General features: G+C 45.3%; 1 protein-coding gene across 4 annotated transcripts in view; it reads left to right on the top strand.

Annotated features, from left to right (window-relative positions):
- RGS17 (regulator of G protein signaling 17) overlaps nt 1–17,443 on the top strand; it is a 197,238-nt gene that overhangs the window by 77,010 nt on the left and 102,785 nt on the right. For 3 of the 4 annotated variants that reach the window (XM_073672741.1, XM_073672739.1, XM_073672740.1), the window contains exon 2: nt 1,891–2,028. In XM_073672741.1, coding sequence (XP_073528842.1) covers nt 1,910–2,028 — 119 coding nt within the window. In that variant the 5' untranslated portion in view covers nt 1,891–1,909. Of the gene's footprint in view, nt 1–1,890; nt 2,029–17,443 lie in introns of those variants that run through there. The other variant, XM_073672742.1, reaches the window with a different exon arrangement.

The following is a 17,443-nucleotide window of genomic DNA, read 5'->3' as shown; positions in this document are numbered from 1 at the left end:
CATGTTATTTCACACAGACTCTATGATGTTGAGATCAGGGTTCTATGGAGGCCATATCATCACTTACAGGACTCTTTGTTCTTTTTTGTGTTAAAGATACAGTACAGACCAAAAGTTTGGACACACCTTCTCATTTAAAGATTTTTCTGTATTTTCATGACTTTGAAAATTGTATATTCACACTGAAGGCATCAAAACTATGAATTAACACATGTGGAGTGATATACTTAACAAAAAAGTGTGAAACAACTGAAAATATGTCTTACATTCTAGGTTCTTCAAAGTAGCCACCTTTTGCTTTGATGACTGCTTTGCACACTCTTGGCATTCTCTTGATGAGCTTCAATTTGGAGCCAATCAGACACCTCTCTGGATGGTATTGTAGGATGGATAAGTATCTGCTTGTATTTCTTAGCATTTAGGACACCAAGAAACAAGCAATGTTGAACACAGTAGATAAAGTGGTCAGCCAAGGAAACTTAGTGCAGCAGATAAAGATACATCATGTTTTCTTCCCTTCAAAATCGTGAGATGTCCATCAGTTCAAACAGCGCTCAGAATTGTCAGCAACCAGTAGGATCTAGATACACCCATCTACTGTTCAGAGAATCTATAACTTCGACATTAAAAAAAGGCATAGAATAATATGGAACATGTGACTCTAATTACTACTCAATGTGATGCTAATCACTACTCATAGAAAGGTAATTCCAAGGTCGTCAACAGAGATCAGGATATAACTCAGAGCACAGAGCAGACAAACACCACTTGAGCCGAGCTACAATTGGCAAAGGTCTGGCAGTTGTCTGAGTTCTAAATAGCCCTGTAATTACCTAGGATAGATGACACCTGGAGGAGATCCCACAGACCCAGCCAGATGGGTCCTCTGAACTGTCAATCACAACACTAATCCTGACAGCTCAGCAAGCCCTCGATCCCATAGGGTGGCAGAGCGGTCACTCACAGAGTCCCTGGGGCATTGTGAGTGGTGGAATCTTGACAGAACATAAGAACTTTGGAAAATAAGAACTGGTTTGCAAAAAAAATGGCAGAAAGTGCTCTGGAATGATGAGTCAAAATGTGAAATATTTGGCTTCAACAGAAGGCAGCTTGTTACTGAAGGGCTGGGCAGCAGTACTATAATGACTCTACGTAACAATGATGGATGGTTTAGGTTCCTTGCAAGTTAGGGCTTCATTTCAGCAAATGGAGATAAGAATTTGGTCAGGATTAATTTTGTCATCAAAGCTAATTAATACAGGTAGACTCTTATCCACTATTTGATATCAGAAGGGAGGCGTCTGATTAGCTCAAAATGTATTCTGCAGTAGGACAATGACCCTAAACATACAGCCAATGTTATTAGGAATAATCTTCAACATATAGAAGAACATGGAGTCTTGGAAGTGATGATATGGCTCCAAGGAGCGCTGATCTCAACATATAGAGTTTAGGGGTATTCTACAAAGAGACAGAAGGATTTATCCAGGCATTCATCCACAGAAGGTCTGGGTTTAGTTCTCAAAAATGTTTGGACCGATCTCTCTGTCGAGTTCCATCAAAACTTTGTGCAACTCTATCTATAAGAATTGATGCTGTTTTGAATGAAATGGTGATCACACCAAATATTGATGTGATCTAGATTTTTCTTTTTTTTAATTAACTTTGCATTTTTTGAATTAATAAAAATGAATTATTAACATTTCTATTTTTGAAAGCATTCTTACTATGATGCATTTTCCATACCTGCCTAAAACTTTTGCACAGTATTGTACAAACTTATCTTGGTTGCACATCATGTACTCATTTAATAAAATGCATTTATATACAACCAGTTGACCAATTGAAATGCTGCAGTTTAATGTCTTTTATCTTCTTTTGTTTTTTCAGCCTCAGAGGAATTGCTGAAATGAGAAAGAGGCAACAGTCACAAAATGAAGAAACTTCCACGGTACCACAAGCTCCTGGAGGGAACCAAAGGCCGAATACTTGCTGCTTCTGCTGGTGCTGTTGTTGCAGCTGCTCATGGTATGTCTTGCAGTGCATTGGCTACCTTAGCTGATACAAGTAATTAAAGTAAAGCTCATCATTGCTCTGAACGAATGATGGATTATAATATGAAAATTGTCCCAGCTCAACACAAAACGGTGTCATGTTCTCAGAAGTCCAGGAAGCTCAAATACAGATTTATTTGTCTTTGTCCTCAAGGTGCTGTGGTTCTCTTTGACTGTAAACATAGATGCCCTACAGACTAGAAATTCAAATTAAAAATATTTGTCTTCTTAAAAGGATTTTCTGGCCACAGGATATTAGTGAATTATCCTCAGAACAGTGGGGTAGGACACTCGGTACCACCATGTCAGCTGCTAATATGCTGATGGCGGCTGGATGTAAACATTGAATGGAGCTGTAATTCATCCATATCATATGAGTGGACAACCCCTTTAAACTTATTGGGTTGTAGTTTACTTGTGATAACCAGCACTCCAAAGGTGGGACTTAGAATGAATTATAAATATTTTGGCTTCCTGACCCCACTGATTCAGTAATACACTTTAAACTCATTTAGATTTACCATTATTTTTAATGCAATTATTGTGTTTTACTGTGTTTTAATCAATTGCTTATTTTTAAAGCAAAAGTATCGCCATGACTTTAAAGGGAAACACCGCCCAAATTTTTGCAAGTAGTAAATTCAACTGATTATGGTAAATTAACAGACCAGCAATTAATTCATTAACTTTGAACCTTCAAGTGCAGGTTCCTAAGGTGCTCTCTACATTGTACTAGAAATATGAAAGTGGCTGTTAGAGGGCGGTACAAGAGAAGTTACACTGAGTCTTTTACAGATATGAGGGCCGTTATCTCTTGTAAAACCACTATTCCCAGCCAGATTTACAATCCTGAGTCATTTTTTCCCATGAATCAACATGTGTTTCAGGGTGTAAATACCCAACATAGGACCCACAACTGCTAGTATGGTCTCTAGTCTTAGATAGGTAGTGCCATCATCTCAAGGCCCGCTTATGCTTGGTAGTAAATATGGCCTGGTCTGAGATAAGTAGGCATAGATTCAAGCTAAAATTATGATATTTTCCTTCTAACTTATATTTGTGAAATTAGGCATGTGATGAGAAAAATTGCAAGTAGTTCTCTAAAATGGATCACAACATCACATGAATTATTTTAGCCATGCCAAAATTTGACATAAGCTACATACTAGATGTGAATAAATAAATCTTCTTGGATTGAGGTAATTTTGCTGGTTTCAGTGAGGTAAAACATTGTTTAAAAACAGGCAGGGAAATGTTTTACCTCACAGAAAGAATCAGCTGTGATCCCGTGCTGTAATATCTTTATACTCTTTTTTTATTGCCCCCTGCCCAGGAGCTGTGGTATGATCAGACCATGTCTCTGTACGGTCAGACACCGGCATTACACAGAACACAGCAGGGGCACATTTATAAGATTATCTCAGCACAGGAACATTTTTTTAACATATCAAATTGTGAAACTTATTTTTATTCCGAGATCCATTGATTAAAATTAACTTTGTTCATGGGAAATCCAGAAGTTAGAAAAGAAGGAACATATACACAGCAAGTCGTTCTGATATTTTGTTGCACCATGTTGATTCTTTTTAGCTTTTTATTGTGCTTTTTCAGGCGGGTTTTTAGCGGAATCCACTTGAAAACAGCCCTGTGTGCACATTCACTAACACATATACTTGTCACAGATTTGTTGCAGACGATTCTGCAATTGAAAGCTGATTCCATACATCTGAATGGGGTTGTTTCTGCATTCCTGCATGGATGTCTGTCAACCCCACTGGGATTGTCACAGATATTTCTGAACAAAGCTGCCTAATGTAAAGATCATACATCTTATGTCAAAAAATTTAAAGGGAACCTGTCATCTGATTTGTGCTGCTCAAATTACGGGCAGCATGAATCTGAGCCTGGTTTCTAAAGTGCAGCCAGGTACAGTATATTTTTCTCTAAAATGCTTCGGCATTTCATAAATAATATAGTTAGCTTGATATCTCGGATCCGTTTTCCCTTTCCAGAGAAATTCACGTTTTTCTTAATATGTAAATTACTTGTTAAGATCTATGGGCCGGACACGGATCTCCCTTTAATTCATCTGGGAAAAAAGCTGCAGTGTTTTTCAACAGTTTTTATAAATAAGTGCACCAAAGGGTTTGGTAGGCATATTACTATGTATGGGGTGAAACTTTTACAGAATTTTCTGTCGTAAAAAAATTTGTTGTTTAATGCTTTTTTTAAAGGGTTATTTACACAGGAAAATCTTACGACACATGACATAATTGTAGATAACGTAAATTCTTCATTTAATGTCTTTTGTCTTACCCAATAAGAAGTTCAATGACATTTTAAAATAATAAAATAGATCACCGGGTCTTGATGGCATTCACATTCCAGTTCTGCAGGAATTAAGTACCGTGATGGACAAACCATTTTCTCTAAAATACAAGGATTCCATAATGCACCACATGACTGGCACAGAGCAAATGTGGTGCCAATATTCAAAAAGGGGACAAAAACTGAGCACGTAAACCATATACCTGTAAGTTTTACCTCTATTGTTGGAAGAATCATTGAAGATTTTCTTATAGATACTATTTTGGAGTTTCTCAATAAAAATAACCTGATTACCCAGTATCAGCTTGGTTTTATGAGGGATCGGTCCTGTCAAACTAATCTTCAAGTAAGCTTCTACAAAGAGGTTAGTTCTAGGTGCAGAAAAACGGAATTCATTGCTGTGATAGATTCATCACATAAAGGAAGACAACAGCACTCAGTGGACCCCATTGAATAGAATGAAGCCTACATATATCTGGTTTGTAGCATAGAGTCTGTCATTTTACCAGGAAAAAATAATTCAGCATGCTGCCATATGTTTTCAGGCTTTTTTGAAAGAATCTGTAAAATATGTTATTAATGGCATTTTCCACACAGTTGTGAATCTAGACTGCCCACTGTTATTGGCAAGGCAAATAAATCCTGCAAATTACTAAAGTACAGATTGTGAGGCAGTGAGCCTCAGGGAGCCTAGTGACCCTTGTCCATGGGTCATTGATCTCGGGGTTAGAACCCATTGGGGGTAAAGTCGGGGTCGTTTGCATACATGTTGAACTCCGCAAATATCCCGACAGCGAAGGTTACCTTTTCCACTCCGTGTGGAGGGGTCGCCAACCTAGGGACAGACTGTAACCCTAGAGGTATTGGCAGGAGAGGTCGAGGAGACCGCATCGATCCCAGAGCTGGAAGTGTCCCCTGGTACGTTTAGGACAGCTCAGTTGCAGGATCCTACTCCAGGCACGGGAAAGCGTAATAGAGGTAAATGGGGTGGCTCAGCCACCGGGTGCAGAGACTGTTTTTCCGTGCATGGCGGTCAACCAAGATTTACTCTATAGGGTTGACGAGATCCGTGACAAGGTCGTGGAACAACTAATAGTTAGTGATGAGCGATCATGCTCGCTACTGCTCGGTGCTCGCCCGATCATCTCACTGCTCGAGATGCTTGGCGCTCGCCGAGTATTTCCGGGGTTGCTCGGCGGGAGCTCGGGTCCCATCCCTGCATATTTGGCGCTCTTTAGGATTGCAGTGATTGCCTGGCCGCACAGCGTCATCAGGTCTATATCAGACCTGGCGCCGCCATGTTCGTCACAATCACTCCGGAATCAGACAGTGTAGGGAGAGCTGCTGCTACGTCAGGGAGAGATTTGCTTGTGTATTAGGTAGTGTAGGGAGAAAAACCGTACATTACACATATCCATCTTAACAAACAGTCCTTTTGAGGACTAACTATTCCATCTGCAGAGATATCAGGCAGGCAGTGTATATAGGCAGGCAGGGTATATAGCAGACTGTAGTGCATATAGCACAAGAGGCTCCATTCCAATTCTGCTTTCTGCTGCTGTTAGATATTTCTATACAAAGGCCCAGGTCTCAGGGGCCAGGAATACTTTTCTTTGGATCTTAATCCTCATTATTTGCTTAAAAAGCAATCCAGAGAACAGCGTTTTTCTGCGCCATTTGCTTGTTGGCACTGCAGAATACAGCCAGGTCCTTTCCATATTACAGCGCTAGAAATCCAGCTATTTAAAACTGTGTTTTCTCCGTCAAACGAATCACATATACGTTGTCAGAAAATACTGCCATTTCTGGCCTCCATTAAAAATTTCCTTTGGTGTGTCAGTGAAGCAATTCACCGCAGTTTGCTGTTCAAACTACTTACCTACAGGCCAGGTATTCAAAACTCTGTTTTCTCCGTCACATGGATCACATATACGTTGTCAGAAAATACTGCCATTTCTGGCCTCCATTAAAAATTTCCTTTAGTGTGTCAATGAAGCAATTCACAGCAGTTTGCTGTTCAAACTACTTACCTACAGGCCAGGTATTTAAAACTCTGTTTTCTCCGTCACACGGATCACATATACGTTGTCAGAAAATACTGCCATTTCTGGCCTCCATTAAAAATTTCCTTTAGTGTGTCAGTGAAGCAATTCACAGCAGTTTGCTGTTCAAACTACTTACATACAGGCCAGGTATTTAAAACTCTGTTTTCTCCGTCAAACGGATCACATATAAGTTAGCTCCAAACTCAGTAATTTGTTGTGAGCGTGGAAGATCCTGTCCTCCATTTAAAATGGGCAAGGCACGTGGCAAGGGACGGGGAATTGGACGTGATGGTAATGGTGCATACAGAGGCCGAGGACAAGGCCGTGGGCAAGCTGAAATTGTGTCACAACAAACACCCACATCTTCTCGCCTGACCTTCGAGTCCCAATTTCTAGGGGACAGCAGCACACCACTATTGAACCCAGAGCAGTGTCAAAAGGTTGTTGGTTGGATAGCAGATAATGCTTCCACTTAGCCACCACCACCACCCTGTCTTCCACACGGTCAACTCTCAGTAGCCGTGAGTCTGGACCGCATATTCCTCACCCTGATCCTCCTTCCTCCCACCATGCCGAATACCCAGAGACAACTGATCCCACACTTGGACACTCTGAAGAGCTGTTCACTTTTCCATTTATAGATTCAGGCCTCTCGCCCGGTCCACTTGAAGCGGGGCAAGAGGAGATCGCGTCTAGCAATGCCCAAATATTTGAGCAGCCACTTTCACACGAAGGCGATGGTGGGAAAGTGTCACAAGAGGTGGACGATGATGAGACACAATTGCCAGAAAGTCAGGAGGAGGACCAGGGTGCGGAAGTGGAAGACGAGGTGGTGGATGATATAGTAAATGACCCAACCTGGCAGGAGGATATGCAGAGCGAGGACAGCAGCACACAGGGGGAGGGAGGCAGAGCACCCCAACAGGCAGGAAGAAGCAGTGTGGTGGCCGCAGACAGAAGGTAGGCAACCGTTCCCCGTAACACCAACATGAAGGAAGTAGCCTGTACAACTGTTAGGTCTTGCCGAGTCTGGTTGTTTTTAAAAGACTCTGCCGATAACCCCAAAAAGGCCATTTGCATCACCTGCCAGGCCAGCATCAGCAGGGGTGGCAAAACGACCAGCCTGACCACCACCAGCATGATCAGGCACATAGCAGCAAAGCACCCAACTTTGTGGCCCGAACCCCAGGGTCCAGGAACAGTGTCTGCAGATGGCAGCATTGCTTCTTTCGCTGTTGTGCATGCAAGCCAATCCCCTGTCCATGGTGCATGCGAAGATGCCTCCTGCCCTGCACCTGTCGTTACGCACTCTCAAGTAGCAGCATCAGGAAGCACGTCCATGTCCTTGTGCCAGAGCAGCGTTCAGTTGTCCATACCCCAGTCCTTGGAACGGAAGCGCAAATATGCAGCCAACGCCCCACAGGCCACACTGCTAAATTCTCACATTTCACGGCTGCTTGCGCTCGAAATGTTGCCTTTTAGGCTCGCGGAGAATAAAGCATTCCGCAACCTGATGGCGGCCGTCCCTCGGTACTCGGTCCCCAGCCGCCACTATTTCTCCCGGTGTGCTGTCCCCGCACTACACAAGCACGTGTCCCAAAACATTAGCCGTGCCCTCAACAACGCAGTTACGGGGAAGGTCCACCTAACCACGGACACATGGACAAGTGCTTATGGGCAGGGATGGTACATCTCGCTGACGGCACACTGGGTTACCATAGTGGAAGCCGGGACCCAGTCTGACCGTGGGAACGAACACGTCCTCCCGACTACAAGGATTGCGGGCCCTAGGTCAATTAGGGTTGCCCCCACGGTCTACATCTCCTGCACCTCATCTTCCTCAGACTCCTCCTCCTCTTCAGCCTCCATCTCCGAAATGACCACATCAGTCACAAGCTGGAAGCACTGCAGCACTGCCTCCGCCAAGCGGCAACAGGCTGTGCTGAAGCTAATATGCTTAGGTGACAAACCACACAATGCTGAAGAGTTGTGGACAGCTCTGAAAGAGCAGGCAGATCTGTGGCTCACACCGCTGAATCTACAGCCAGGCATGGTCGTGTGGACAATGGCCGGAACCTGGTGGCGGCTCTGAGGCGAGGCGAGCTCACACACGTACCATGCCTGGCCCATGTGCTTAACCTCGTGGTTCAGCGGTTTCTCAAATCCTGCCTGGAGCTGCCGGATCTGCTTGTTAAAGTATGCCACCTGTGTGCCCATTTTAGAAAGTCAGCTACAGATTCCGCCGCCCTTGCCCTGTTTCAGCAGCGTTTGCATTTTCCGGCTCACAGACTGGTGTGTGATGTCCCCACGCGTTGGAACTCTACACTGCAGATGTTGGGAAGGATTTGTGAGCAGAAGAGGGCAGTTGTTGAGTACCAGCATCAACAAGGCCGTCGGTATTCAGTTCAGACTCCATACATAAGACCTCAGGAGTGGACATGGATGTCAGACATATGTACCATCCTCCAAAACTTTGAAGACTCCACCAAGATGGTGAGCGGCGATGACGCCATAATTAGCATCACCATCCCACTTCTCTGTCTTCTGAAACGATCTCAGCTCACAATCAAAGAGGATTCATTGCAGGCGGAGCACGATGAGATGGAGCAAGGAACCATACAGGGTGATTACACACAGCTGAGCCTCATCTCATCCCAATGTGGATTGGGTGACAATGAGTAAGAGGAGGAGGAGGAGGAAGGACAGGAGCTAGTTTCATGCACTATAGACGGTACTACCTGCACAGCTGTCATACCGTCTGTTCAGCGTGGATGGCCAGAGGACAGAGAGGAGGAGGAGAGCATGGTCAGTCATCCTCTTGGTGAGGACACGGAAGTCTTCCCTGTTAGTAGTCTGGCACGCATGGCTGAGTTTATGTTGCGCTGCCTTTCCCATGATCCTCGCGTTCTCAAAATTTTGGGTGACAGTCATTACTGGTTGGTGACACTTCTAGACCCACGCTACAAGGAGAACTTTCTATCTCTTATTCCTGAGGCGGACAGGTCTACAAAAATGGGGCTGTACCAGAAGGCCCTTGTTGCGGAACTATTAAAAAAATTCCCATCTGAAAACGCTGGTAGCAGAGGGTACACTTTATTGTACAACCAAGGAGTACAGGCGAGAGAGACACAACTTCAATCCAGTAGAGGCAGGGGAACACTGTCAAAGTTCTGGGAGAGTTTTCTCAGACCCTCCCATCGCACAGGCCCTGAGGCGCGTGGTACTGTCACAAGGAGTGCAAAGTTTGGGAAGATGCTGAGGGAGTACCTTGCCGACCGTACCAATGTCCTCCGTGATTCCGCTGTGCCTTATAATTATTTGGTATCCAAGCTGGATACGTGGAATGAACTGGCTCTCTATGCCTTGGAGGTCCTGGCCTGGCCTGCCGCCAGCGTTTTATCAGAGCGGGTTTTTAGTGCCGCTGGTGGAATTATAACTGATAAGCGCATTCACCTGTCAACTGAAAATGCTGACAGGCTGACTCTTATAAAAATGAACAAGGGCTGGATTGGGCCAGACTTCTCAACACCACCAAATGATTACAGCGTAACATAAACTCAAATCCAGTGTCTTTTCTTGGGAGGTGTATTTCCATGCACCTTTTCACACCCACACATGGGTATACGCTTCCTGATTTTGGCTATTTGCTCTTGTACTCCTCCTCCTCCTCATCCTCCACCACAATATCACCAGGATGACCGTGGTCCGTGATGCAACACCCACAACATTTTTTTAAAGGGTATTTATGATGCCCGTAAAAAAATTTTTTATACAGTATGTTCATGTATACCCCCCACGGGTAAATGTTTGTCAGCCCATTCACTTAGTGCATGGGCATTACAAGTATAGAAGGCCCTCTCCTTTCTAATGGGAACATTTTTTTATGAGGTCCTCCTCCACATCTCTTCCAAGGGGCATTGAAGTGCCTCCAAATTTTTGGCAGCCCTTGCATTCACTGCATAGGCCAACACTATGGGAGACTCTCTCCTTTCTAATGGGAATTTGTCGTTACTGTGGCCCTGCTCTATGTGTCTTTAAATTCTTAGTGGGGTTGTTCCTAAAATTGGTCAGCCGTTGGACTCACTGCATACCCTATAACTGTATAGCAGACCCTCTCCTTTCTAATGGGAACATGTCGTACCTTGTTACTGTGGCCCTGCTCTATGTGTCTTTAAATTCTTAGTGAGGTTTTTCCTAAAATTGGTCAGCCGTTGGACTTACTGCATACCCTATAACTGTATAGCAGACCCTCTCCTTTCTAATGGGAACATGTCGTACCTTGTTACTTTGGCCCTGCTCTATGTGTCTTTAAATTCTTAGTGGAGTTTTTCCTAAAATTGGTCAGCCGTTGGGCTCACTACATACCCTATAACTGTATAGCAGACTCTCTCCTTTCTAATGGGAACATGTCCTACCTTGTTACTGTGGCCCTGCTCTATGTGTCTTTAAATTCTTAGTGGGGTTTTTCCTAAAATTGGTCAACCGTTGGACTTACTGCATACCCTATAACTGTATAGCAGACCCTCTCCTTTCTAATGGGAACATGTCGTACCGTGTTACTGTGGCCCTGCTCTATGTGTCTTTAAATTCTTAGTGGGGTTTTTCCTAAAATTGGTCAGCCGTTGGACTCACTGCATACCCTATAACGGTATAGCAGACTCTCTGCTTTCTAAATGGAATTTGTCGTTACTGTGGCCCTGCTCTTTGTGTCTTTAAATTTTTAGTGGGGTTTTTCCTAAAATTGGTCAGCCGTTGGACTCACTGCATACCCTATAACTGTATAGCAGACTATCTCCTTTCTAATGAGAACATGTCGTACCTTGTTACTGTGGCCCTGCTCTATGTGTCTTTAAATTCTTAGTGGGGTTTTTCCTAAAATTGATCAGCCGCTGGACTCACTGCATACCCCATAACTGTATAGCAGACTCTCTCCTTTCTAATGAGAACATGTCGTACCTTGTTACTGTGGCTCTGCTCTATGTGTCTTTAAATTCTTAGTGGGGTTTTTCCTAAAATTGGTCAGCCGTTGGACTCACTGCATACCCTATACCTGTATAGCAGACTCTCTCCTTTCTAATGAGAACATGTCGTACCTTGTTACTGTGGCCCTGCTCTATGTGTCTTTAAATTTTTAGTGGGGTTTTTCCTAAAATTGGTCAGCCGTTGGACTCACTGCATACCCTATAACTGTATAGCAGACTCTCTCCTTTCTAAATGGAATTTCTCGTTACTGTGGCCCTGCTCTATGTGTCTTTAAATTCTTAGTGGGGTTTTTCCCAAATTTTGTCAGCCCTTTCAGTCACAGCGTGGGCATTACCACTATAGGAGACCTGCTCCTTTATAATGGGAACATTTTTTTTACTGAGACCCTCCTCTATGTCTCTTCTAAGGGGTATTGGGTTGTGTCCAAATTTTTGGCAGCTCTTGCAGTCACTGGATACGCAATAACAGTATAGGAGACCCACTTGTTAATAATGTAAACAACAAAGCATAGCCGGCTGATGGCTCTCTAACAATAGCGAGGGCCGACTGCTGGCCTTTTAAGAATAGTAAGGGCCGTCTGATGTCCCTATAAAAATAGGCTTTATGACTTTCAGAGTCCCTCCATCATAAATAAAACAGGATGTGTCTGATGATGTGTCACACACCACATTGCCAGATAAGGTTGTAAAATGTTAAAATGACATTTCCCGGTGAATGCATTTGTCTTAAAAAATAACGTAAAAATAACAAAACAATAGGATCTTTCTTTAGTATAAAAACAGCTTCACCAATTTAACCTCAATGTAATCACTTTGTTCAGCTCCTGCAACTCCCCCTCCATCTCCGAAATGACCACATCAGTCACAAGCTGACAGCACCGCAGCACTGCCTTGGCCAAGCTGAAACAGGCTGTGCTGAAGATAACTTGCTTAATACTTAATTGACAAACCCCCCAGCGCTGCAGAGTTGTTGAAAACTGTAACACAGCAGCCTGATCTGTGGCTCTCACCGCTGAACATACAGCCAGGCATGGTCATGTGTGACAATGGGCGGAACCTGGTGACGGAAAAATGACAGCCGGAGTAGATACTGTTTCCCTCTATGCCAGTACTTTCACTGAGCTAAATACAACTGTCAGCAAAAAAAGCTGTGGACTGGCTCCGTACCATCCCGTACCGCCACATTCACCTGTCCACGTGTTTGTGCGTAGGCGGTCCTTCCCAGTAAGTGCACTGGGGAGGGCACGGGTAATGTTGTGGGACCCGTGCTTGTGGAAGGCGGAGACGATACTGGGAAAAATAATAGCGGCTGGGGACAGAGTATAGATACCCGGTATCCGCCGCCAAAAGATTGTGGACAGCTTCCGCCTCCACGAGCCTAAAAGGCCATATTTCAAATGCAAGCTGCTACCCAGAAATCTGGCAGTATAGTGTTGCGGCCTGTGGGTGGGTGGGTGGCTGGCTGCATACTTGCGCTTGCATTCCAAGTAACAGAAAACTAAGCAGATGGTGGCCTCTATCATCATCATGGCCTCACCTCGGCACTATGAACTCTCCTGAAGGAGAAGCCAGGGCCCACCGGAGTAGTCTCCGGTTCTCTGGTGGGCCTGTCCAACCCTGCCGAGAAGCAGCCCTGGCTAAGAAAAGTGTGGAGGAAGGTTTCCAGACACTCTATGGCTGCTTTTTTAATGTGGATTGCTTATACATGTTATTTCTTAAACCGCATTGCAGATCAGGCCATTGTCCAACTCTGTATTCATGAAATTAAATGCGCAAAGAAAGATGTTTGTGTGTCAAAGCACCACCGACAAGTGCGAGTTGATGTTGGACGGGCTGCCATTGCTCCTGCAACAAGCTGCATTAGAGGACTTCCTGGGAGAAATTACACCCAGGGTAGATACGGTTTCCCTCTATGCCAGTCCTTTCACCGAGCTAAATACAACTCTCAGCAAAAAAAGCTGTTGGCAGGCTCCGTACCGTCCTTGGCCACATTCACCTGTCCACTTGTTTGTGGTTAGGCGGTCCTTCCCAGTAAGTGCACTGGCAAGGGCACGGGTAATGTTGTGGGACCCGTGCTTGTGGAAGGGTGAGACGATACCGGGAGAAATAGTGGCGGCTGGGGACCAAGTATGGATACCCGGCCGCCGCCGGCATGAGGTTATGAAAAGCTTTGGCCTCCATAAGGCTAAAAGGCCACATTTCTAGTGCAAGCTGCTGTCAAAAATTTGTCAGTATAGTATTGCAGCCTTTGGGTGAGTGGGTGGCTGGCTGCATACTTGCGCTTGCATTCCAAGGAATGGGGTAGGGACAACTGAACGTTGCACTGGGACAAGGACGTGGACGGTGATTCTTGCAAGTCTGCAACGACAGGTGCATGGCGGGAGGCATCTTCGCATGCGCCAAGGATCACTTATGATGGGCACACTTTTAGGCAGTGACCTGGGAGTCAGAAATGCTTCCAGAGGTCTTCCCCATGCTGTTCCCATGTCTTTTCAGCACTGTATGCATGTGTCTGATGATGTGTCACACACCACATGGCCAGATAAGGTTGTAAAATGTTAAAATGACATTTGCCAGTGAATGCTTTTGTCTTTGTTGAAAGCAATACAAAAGTGCAAAAACGCATCAAAATCGCTCCCAAGGTGTGGAGGAGTATTTTTGGTTTTGGTTATTTATTTTGCTTTTTATACAAGTCATTACCCTGGAAAGGATGTTCCTTAATATATTTCCCAGGAAAATCCATTTTGTTTTTGTATGTTTTATTGTGAATCCGTAAAAGTGGCGTAATACTCTGACAACGTTGTTGACAGCAGTGACCTGGGAGTCAGAAATGCTTCCAGGGGTCTTCCCCATGCTGTTCCCATGTCATTTGAGTACTGTTCCCATCGATTTGGGCAATTTTTAGGCCCTCTGCAGACCGCTGGGGGGAGCCGCCTGAAAAATGCTCGAGTTTCCCATAGACTTACATTGGGCTCGTTGCTCGGGTCGAGCACCCGAGTATTCCAATTTGTTCGACCCGAGCAACGACTACCCGAGCATTTTAGTGCTCGCTCATCACTACTAATAGTGCCTCAGTCGTACCATCGGGCCGTTCTCGAGATGGCCCACACACACCTGCTGGGTGGGCATCTAGGGGTTAAAAAGACGCAAGAGCGAATCTTGCAGTGATTCTTTTGGCCTGGGATTTACGCTTAGGTCCAGAGGTATTGTGAATCTTGCCCGGAATGTCAGCTGACCACACCCACCGCAAGCTTCCGTAGCCCATTGTTACCTCTGCCGGTTATAGAGGTACCTTTTAAACGGATTGCGATAGATTTGGTGGGGCCCGTTGTAAAGTCAGCTCATGGCCACCAACACATACTTGTGGTCGTCGATTATGCCATCTGTTACCCAGAGGCTATTCCGCTACACCACACCTCGGCTAAACTTATTGCCCGGGAGCTGCTTGCCATGTTCTGTCGCCTTGGGCTGCCTAAAGAGATCCTTAAGGATCAGGGGACTTCTTTTATGTCCAGGGTGACAAAGGAACTGTGCAAGCTGCTAAAAACAAAACAGTTGCACACATCGGTGTACCATCCACAGACCGACGGTTTAGTCGAGCGGTTTAATAAAACTCTCAAGTCCATGTTAAAAAAGGTGGTCTCCAAGGACGGGAGGAATTGAGACATGTTACTGCCCTATTTAAGGTTTGCTGTCTGCGAGGTACCACAGACTTCCACAGGGTTCTCACCCTTTGAGCTACTGTACGGCAGGCATCCTAAGGGTCTGCTGGACGTAGCCAAATAGACGTGGGAACAGGAGCCTACTCCGCATAGGAGTGTAATAGAACATGTGGCAAGTATGCAGGACCGGATCGCGGTGGTCATGCACATAGTAAAGGAACACCTCCTGGATGCTCAGGCAGCGCAGAGCCGAACATATAATAGAAAAGCCACAGTTAGGTCCTTTAAAGAAGGGGATCGGGTATTGGTCTTTGTGCCCACTGTAGAGAGTAAGCTCTTGGCCAAGTGGCCAGGACCATATGAAGTCCGGGAAAAGGTTGGGGAGGTGAATTACCGAGTGTACCAACCCGGGAAGAGGAAACCTGAGCAGTTATAACTTGTCAATCTGCTTAAAGCCTGGAAAGACTAGGAATGTATGATTAGGGATGCGACTCCAGTCGTTTCATCTGTGGACCCTCCAACGCCGGCCCGGGAGGGGGCCGCAGGAGAGGTGGAAGATAAGTGACACTAAGCAGCAGCGGCGGGAGGCACGGAAATTAGTGCAGCAGAATAAGGACGTATTCTCCGAACTACCCGGCCTCACCTCTGTCATCCATTATGATATTGTTACCGAGCCTCAGATAAGGGTGTAGATGAAACTGTACCATGTGCCAGAGGCCCGGAGGCAAGCCATCGTGGCTGAAGTGAAACAAATGCTTAGAAGTCATTGAGGAATCCAGGAGTGAGTGGGCTAGCCCCATTGTGCTGATTCTGAAGCCTGACGGATCATTACGATTTTGTAATGACTTCTGAAAATTGAATGAGGTGTCAAAATTTGACTTTTATCCAATGCCTCGGATTGACGAGCTGATCAAGAGACTGGGGCAAGCCCAGTACTTCACCACACTCAATCTGACCAAGTGATACTGGCAAGACGGAATCGGCAAAAGAAAAGACCGCCTTTGTAACACCAGAGGACCTCTATCACTATGTTGTTTTGCCTTTTGGATTACATGGGGCCCTGGCCACCTTTCAGAGGTTGATGGACATAGTGTTAGAGCCTCATCAGGAGTACGCGTCAGCATATTTAGATGATATCATCATCTTTAGTACCGATTGGCATACCCACCTGTCCCGGGTACAAGCGGTGTTAGATTCACTCAGAGTTGTGGGTTAACAGCGAATCCAAAAAAATGTGCGATAGGTCTCGAGGAAGCCCGGTACTTAGGGTACGTGATTGGTCGTGGGGTTATTAAACCCCAAATAAACAAGATCAAGGCCATTCAAAACTGGCCCCGGCCTCTTACTACTAAACATGTGAGAGCGTTCCTACTACTTGGGTACTACCGCCGGTTTATTCCTAATTTTGCTGGGAAATCGGCACCCCTGACTGATCTCTTAAAGGGAAAGAAGTCGGTCGTGGTTCGGTGGAACCCTCAGGCGGAAGAAGCGTTCCAATCCATGAAGTTGGCATTGTGTGGACAGCCGGTCCTCATCAGCCCCAACTTCAAGGAAAGCTTCATCGTGCAAATGGATGCCTCAGAAGTAGGCCTAGGTCTGGTACTTTCGCAAGAGGTGAACGGAGATGAACATCCAGTGACCTACTTAAGCAGGAAACTTACCCCGGCAGAGAAAAATTATAGCATAGTGGAGAAGGAGTACTTGGCTATTAAGTGGGCTTTGGAGTCCCTATGCTATTATTTGCTCAGGCAACAATTTCGTCTGGTAACGGACCATTCGCCCCTCGTCTGGATGAGAAATGCAAAGGAGAGGAATGCCCAGGTCACCAGATAAAGCCTGCCCCTACAAAATTTTAGTTTTTTGGTGGAACATCAGGCTGGGAAGTCGCAGGGAAATGCAGATACCCTGTCAGGGGTACCCTGTATGGTGACAAGTGTTCAACCCCACAAGTTTGAACAGAGGGGGGGAATATGTGAGGCAGTGAGGGGAATTATATGCGAGGGACGGTATGTATCCCCCAGAATGCGCATAGAAGCATATTGAACACGCTGGAGTGCATTGCAATCACAGACTCAGCTGTGTTTGCAGTGCAGAATAAAAGTAAGTTTGGACTTGGTCAAGCTATTTGATCAAGGCAGATTTAGTAAAACCCGGCATGGGCTTTTATTCTTGGATTGCAGTGGGGCGGTCCACTCCCTCCAGCCCGGGTCTTGCATGTGGCTCATGTCCACAGTTTTCATTTAAAAACCTGCAGCAAAGGTTTGGGTGTGTTAGTTTTGTGTTTGCAAGCTGCGGAGCTGGAGGCTCTGCAATACTGGCCTGTGTGACCTGAACACAGGACCCAAGAAGGCAAAAACTCTGATGCACCTCAG

The sequence above is a fragment of the Phyllobates terribilis genome, unplaced genomic scaffold (genome assembly GCF_046119375.1).
Source record: "Phyllobates terribilis strain yellow unplaced genomic scaffold, ASM4611937v1 Scaffold_3__8_contigs__length_932513732, whole genome shotgun sequence".
NCBI lineage: Eukaryota > Metazoa > Chordata > Amphibia > Anura > Dendrobatidae > Phyllobates > Phyllobates terribilis.
The sequence above is the reverse complement of the archived record's forward strand: the minus strand, read 5'-3'. Positions and strand labels throughout refer to the sequence as shown.